Here is a 6,467-nt window from a genome sequence, read left to right as displayed (position 1 = left end):
CAGGGCGCACTCGTACTCGTGAATGTCGGTACCTAATTTGTAGCAGGCCGGGAGTCGAGTTGTAGCTAGCCCTGCGTTGTAGCTAAGTGCGCAACCGGTAACCTGCCAAATATGCAGGTATTTTCCAGAACGCCTTCAGAATCACAAAATTTATGTAACTGTCTGTTACTTTGTTGCCGTAGTTCTGTTGGCTTACCAAATCATGTCAACACACGAACTAACTGTTACTTGTTTTCGGTATGAGGGAAAGGCTCCATAATCTATTTCTTCATTGACATAGCTCTTTGGCGTCAATCTATGGATCTTCCCGTAGCGAGATTGCGACTATGTTCCTATGCGAGTTTCTTTGCTCGGAGTGGTGCTTGTCATTGAGACCTAGGTACGGGAAACACTTTTCGTTTTAGTTTTCTGGTGAACAGAAAGGCTCGAATTTGTGATGGCAAGCGACAGCAGCAGTGAGAACATTCCGACTGCGCTGTGGAAGAGAGTGAAATACGGGTCCGTGTCGACAAGTGGCGAAGAGCAGTCCTGCGATAGCTCATCACGGTTGTCCGAAGAGGGCTTGCCACCACGAACTCCCAGCAAGCCACGCCGCACCCCGGAAGCGTCACGCAGAGCTCGGGAGCTGTGCATTTTTCATGCAACGTCCTTGGCCGATGATGAGCCTGAGCCTCATTCCAATCAGTTCGTGACAGCTGTTTCATCGTTTGCGGAGAGGAGAAGAAAGCTATCGAATGTGCCGCAGGAGGAAAATGTAACTGATTCGTCCAGTGACGATCATGTGGTGGAGGCGGCCACAGGTGCAGATGATTCTGCAGCGATGGACGGGGAACATCACCCATTCTCACAACATTTTAGATCCGCATCAGGTCATAGTATGGAACCATTCGATTCACCTTGCAGTAGACGAAGTAGTAGCAGCAGTAGTGGATGCAATACCTGCGCCTCGCCCAGTGCTACTGCCAGTCCTCCACCTAGCCCGTCACCAAGCCATGAAAAACCGAGGCCCAAAAAAATGCCGCGGCAATTCACCATGTCCGAGATGATTGTTGATCCTAAAGTTGATTTAGCCAAAAAAATGCATTGTCAGCAGCTGTTAGACAAAGGTGAAGCTAGGGAAGAATCACCTCTACCTACAGTTCGCTGTATTTCTCCACCGGGTGCGCGGCAAGTCATCATTCGACCTGCCAGCAGCAGAACACTGAGATCAGTAAGTTCACCGATTGGTTGCCAAGCTGCACTTGCCGGTGTACCCACTGGGCCGGATGGAAGTCCACGCAATGATGCAAAACAACGAAGTATTTCAGTTACCACTAGTTTGGATGGCAGAACAGGTGAGCCCTGTAGTTCTAACCAGTCGTCGCCACCGATGCCTCGTCCAAGGTCTGCTAAAACACTAACTGCACGGCCAAACCGACTGACAACACTGCACCGCTCATCAAGGTTTCAACGCGCTACTAGCACAATGTCACTAACTGAGTCAACACCCTTTGAAGACGACACAATGTTCTATGATGAGTATCAAGCAGCTAATGGGTCACGTCCACAGTCGCCTGAAACTTGTTCTCAGAAGCCGACTACATTAGAAGTTCGACTGGAAGTTCAGAAGGGGGCAACAATTACGAATACCTGTTTGGAATCGCCAACCCTGAAGAGACACATTGCCATGGTACGTGACATTAGCTTTGTGTGCAGCATAGCTGTACTGTTTTTTGTGCGTGCGTGTGTGTGTGTGTGTCAGTTGCCGGGGCTGGTTGGCAAAGTGACTCCAATTTCACTTCAAGGTACTAGTGCATCCAGTGTCTGCTTCTATCAAAGCAGCGTGCTGTCTGGTTACCTCAGGAAGTGTAGTGTGTGCATAGGTAACGATCTTGGCCGTCCTATACCGATGTGCTCCGTGCGGTGCAGACCAGGTGTGCATTGGGGGGGGGGTCGATTCACATGGCTTTACCAGGTGTGTGGATGAGGCAGTCATCTGGTGCTAGTCTTGCTCTGTGGGTGAACATCCAATGCATTTGCAGATTTGCGTGCTTCTCTTGCAACGGGCGTATACCTGGTATGCATGGTGTGTGTATGTGTGTGTGTGCATGTATGTGTGTGTGCACGTGTGTGTGTACACGTGTGTGTGTGTGTGTGTGTGTGTGTGTGTGTGTGTGTGCATGCATGGTCTTGACAATGCAGGCATGCCAACTTGATGATTTGCTGGAGTTGATGACCGCCTCGGGCTGGTGCCTTGTTAAGCTAGCAAAGCGTCACGAACCAGCAAGCGACTCGCCAAAGTTGACAAAGAAAATGTCACTACATGGTCTACGGTACAGCTCTGCACCACAAGCAAATATCTACGAGTGTTCGTTCCACCGATGTGCCTTTAAGAGGCTTCAGAGTTTTGACAGCTGTTCAGCTGGCAACACAGGACGCTTCAGCCGAGACAGCACGGCGCTGGATTTCTGTAGTCCGCCTGTGTCGCAGGCCACGCAGCAACGGTTTTCAAATGCTAGCAGCGTCACAAACTCGTCCGGATGCAGCGGCTACTCTAGCTCTATGCCTGGGAATATTAGTGACGTGTCTTCCAGTGGCATATGCTCTCCCATGTCCGAACTGTTTGGTGACAACCTTAGCGAAAAGAAAGCAGCTGATTTACAGCTTCTCTTGCAGTTCTTTGACATTCCTGTGGCGGCTAATGGTGGTGGCTCTGCGCCTCAGTAGTAACAGCTGTCCTCTGCAGCTGGAGAGTACAAAGTGCTGAAGGGACACATTTTGTTCACGCCTGAATACAACATGTAATCCTTAGATCCCCCCCACCCACCTAGACGGCTGCGCTCACTAGCTGATCCCCCCCCCCCCCCCACCACCACCACCACACACACGTACCTAGATATTATTGCTTTATCCTCATTCTACTGCCACTGCTGCCTTGCTAACTACCTCTATAGAATTTCGTAGCTGAGGCTTGCACATTGATAGTTTTGTACAGCGAAACGCTCAGGCAGCAACACTTCAATTGTACAGATAAGGAGTAGTAGATCTTCATTGCACAATAGCAGCGGTTACGTAATGTTTAGTACTACCCCCGCCTTATACATATTAGGATATTTTGTTTTTGTATGTATTAAAATAGTGAATTTGTGAATACAGAGAATACTGAAAACACTACACTGTATTGGCAACTGAGAGGCCTCTTGGAGAAGGAAGTTTCAATTCCCTTTGGCCAGGGCCGGAGGCAGCTTCCGCGGAGCGGTGTGGCCAAAGGGCCATCTTTAAGGGGGGTGTGGGGGTCCTCCGCCAGAACATTTTTGGAATTTAGACGGCAAATCCTGCACTCTGGGCGACTCCATGTACAAAATCATACATCGAAACTTTTTCTCCCCGGTTTTGGACGTTCCACGTGGACCGACTTTTTGGGAAGTTGGTACGGCCATGGCCGTACCGGCCGTACCAGTGGCGCCGGCCCTGCAAAGCTATGCAAAAGACGTCCGCCGCACATGTGTGTGTGTGTGTGTGTGTGTATGTGTGTACGGGTGACGAGGGGTCGTTCATGCAGGAGAGAGAGAGAGAGAGAGAGAGAGAGAGAGAGAGAGAGAGAGAGAGAGAGAGAGAGAGAGAGAGAGAGAGAGAGAGAGAGAGAGAGAGAGAGAGAGAGAGAGAGAGAGAGAGAGAGAGAGAGAGAGAGAGAGGGGGGGGGGGGGAGCTGCCTACTCAGCACCCACACTATGCTTGGTCTTTATCTACAGGTGATCACTAATAATAATTATTGCACTATCTGCTCACTCTGAAGCTGTGACAGAAGAAACGTCTTTGCAAGTCATGTACGTGCTAGCCATCGCGATAATTGTATTGCAAAGACGTTTCTATCAGTTTGAGTAGCTCATTTGATGGCCAAGATAAAACAAAAAGCACCGCGAGACCCTGAACTAATAGCTCTCATATGGCTATAAATACATGTAAAGCAAAGGATGGCATCATGAAATCATAATAATTACATCCCAAAAAAATAACAGTTCGCGTGAGACTCGGCTGGAGGCTGGAATTTTCCGCATCCACAGGAACGCCACCACCCTTTAGGATCAAAGCGCAGATGCAGCTCTTAAGCAGTGGCAGGTGAGTAGATCAGACCCACCACAATGTGGTCAAAGACCGAAAAATCCCATTCGCTGCATCCACGTTTCCCTCATGCCAGGCCACAAGTTCCCAATTAACTGTGGGTCGCAGCACGGCTGGAAAATCCTCCCGCTTCCAAGCAGGACTTGAACAGGCAGGCATAGTGGGATGGTCTATTAAGGCTATGATTGAGAAACAGAGGGTACCAAGTTCAATTATATCAAGCTATGAATACAATTAGCTGCGCACTCATTACTCCGATAAACAAGGCAAGGTAGTCCCGGAGGTTTCCAAAAACCTGTTCTTGTGACTATCATCAGTTGGAGCTAAAAAGGATTAGACTCGGGTGGAGAGCCGAGGATTAATTTATAAGAAGAAAAGAGGACCAAAGAGTTACAAGTTACGCTATAATGTCCACTAACACCACCAGCTATTTTACAATCAGCTCATGCGATAACATTGCACGACAATGAGCTGATTGTAAAGTAACTGCAGTGGTGTTAGTGTAAAGTAACTGCAGTGGTGTTAGTGGATATTATAGCGTAACTAAATTGTAGCTCTTTGGTCCTCTTTTCTTCTTATAGAAAAGAGGATGATGGTCAAAATCGAAATAATTTGTGTAGCGGGTAATCAGCGGTGACTGCTCCCAGGGAGTACAATGATGTTCATAGAAGAGAATAGTGTTACTTAATAGTGTTACTTGGCTAAGCACACAACTGCCATATCTTACATTTCATGAATGCCAGCCCGGCTGTGGCTGAATAGCTATGCCATCCAGCAGTCCGGCTCAAGGCCGCAACGTGAACACATGCGACACACCACTCGTCGATGCAGTTTTTAAGTCAGCGTGGCAGGGAAAGCAACATCATGCTTCGCCGCGGGCTCAGCAAGCAACACAGATAGACAGAGTAGGGTGCCGTACAAGTACGAGAGGAACACAATACTAGGAACAGCAGCAGCAGCAGCTATGGAGCAATCATCCCTAGCTGCGGATCCCCTAGGCAACATTGCCCTGGTCCCCTAGGCAACATTGCCCTGATCCCCTAGGCAACATTGCCCTGGTCCCCTAGGCAACATTGCCCTGGTCCTCTAGGCAACATTGCCCTGGCCCCCTAAGCAACATTGCCCTGGTCCCCTAGGCAACATGGCCACGCAGACGGCAGCTCTATAGCAGATCGTAGAAGTAGTCCAGTCCTTGTCCAATCTCCCAGATTGATATGCCAACTCCCAGCTGTTTAGCTAGCTCCAGACGCTTGTGAATGGACTATGCAACAGGCATGAAATCAGCAAAAACGGTACAGGCTGTTTGATGCAAGATGGGGATTCAAACATAACTACATTAAGCAAATGTATACATTAATCTTATTACGTCCTTCAGCTAACACCTGGCTAGTTTCAGATATGTTGCAGAGTTTGAGGGTATGAGTAAAAGAGATGAGATAGTCCGGAACGGCAGCGATGAAAAGTCAAAGCGGGACCTCGGGATGAAATAAAATTCCTAAACTTGTCTTGCTGAATTGAACAGTGTTGGTGCTAGGATTCCGGGATACAGCGTTCATGAGGTAATCACAAGTGTGTGTGTCCGTGTGTGTGTATGTGTGCGTGTGTGTGTGCGCGCACGCGCGTGTGAACACTGTGTTTGCACTTTCAACCAGTGCCATCGTTGAGAGCACTCCACTGCATGTCGTCGGCGTATACAGATTCGGCGTAATGCCATGGAAAGCAAAGCTTGGGTGAATTTTTCAGCACATGTACTCTTCAGGGTGCCCTGTGTTAAATGGTTGACGCTGCGATGTCTCCCTCACAATCAAAACCACTCCCAAGTCCATCGTGTTGAATTGAAACTGTAGTGGGTATTTCCCATTGGTTCACTTCCAGAACATCATCTGGAATTCTTGGTGACAGCGGATTCGATTGGGAATGCCCCCTGGACAGTGCATCGTTGCCTCCTTGAACTCAACCATTAGACACTGCGTCCGGAACACTACATGTTCTGACATAAGTTCGTTGTTCCCAACACAAAATTCCCCTTGAATCCGACCCCTGGTTTCATGCACAGGGGAAACACGAGAAAGAAAAATGGGCGGCATGCGCAACCAGCGGACAGAGAGCGCAAGGCGCATCTGCATGGAGGACACACAGCTCTCCAAAAAATGGGCGGCATGCGCAACCAGCGGACAGAGAGCGCAAGGCGCATCTGCATGGAGGACACACAGCTCTCCACAGGCATGCAGGGGCATGGAAGACACACAGCTCCCCACAGGCATGCAGGGGCACCGGAATGAAATTTGGGGTGGTGCGGTCAGCCACCTGACGTACAATTTACTAGTACTGTTTTCTTCTTGCTGGGATGCGGTGGCTCCGGTGAA

General features: G+C 49.2%; 2 protein-coding genes across 3 annotated transcripts in view; one reads left to right on the top strand and one right to left on the bottom strand.

The window, feature by feature from the left end:
* On the top strand, positions 1-3,152 carry LOC135810166 (uncharacterized). The gene is made up of 2 exons (XM_065323638.1): positions 1-1,669; positions 2,182-3,152. Exons 1-2 carry the CDS (start codon positions 437-439, stop codon positions 2,704-2,706), a joined length of 1,758 nt encoding a protein of 585 aa, XP_065179710.1. The 5' UTR covers positions 1-436; the 3' UTR covers positions 2,707-3,152.
* Positions 3,153-4,381: 1,229 nt separating this feature from the next.
* The window catches only part of LOC135810165 (chitinase domain-containing protein 1-like), a 12,671-nt gene continuing 10,585 nt past the window's right edge, over positions 4,382-6,467 (bottom strand). Inside the window, exons 14-15 of one of the 2 annotated variants that reach the window (XM_065323637.1) lie at positions 5,238-5,362; positions 4,382-5,099 (exon numbers count right to left, since the gene is read on the bottom strand). In XM_065323637.1, coding sequence (XP_065179709.1) covers positions 5,264-5,362 — 99 coding nt within the window. In that variant the 3' untranslated portion in view covers positions 4,382-5,099; positions 5,238-5,263. Of the gene's footprint in view, positions 5,363-6,467 lie in introns of both variants that reach the window. The other variant, XM_065323636.1, reaches the window with a different exon arrangement.

Source organism: Sycon ciliatum, chromosome 2 (assembly GCF_964019385.1).
Source record: "Sycon ciliatum chromosome 2, ocSycCili1.1, whole genome shotgun sequence".
Lineage (NCBI taxonomy): Eukaryota > Metazoa > Porifera > Calcarea > Leucosolenida > Sycettidae > Sycon > Sycon ciliatum.
This window is presented reverse-complemented; position numbering and strand designations above follow the sequence as displayed.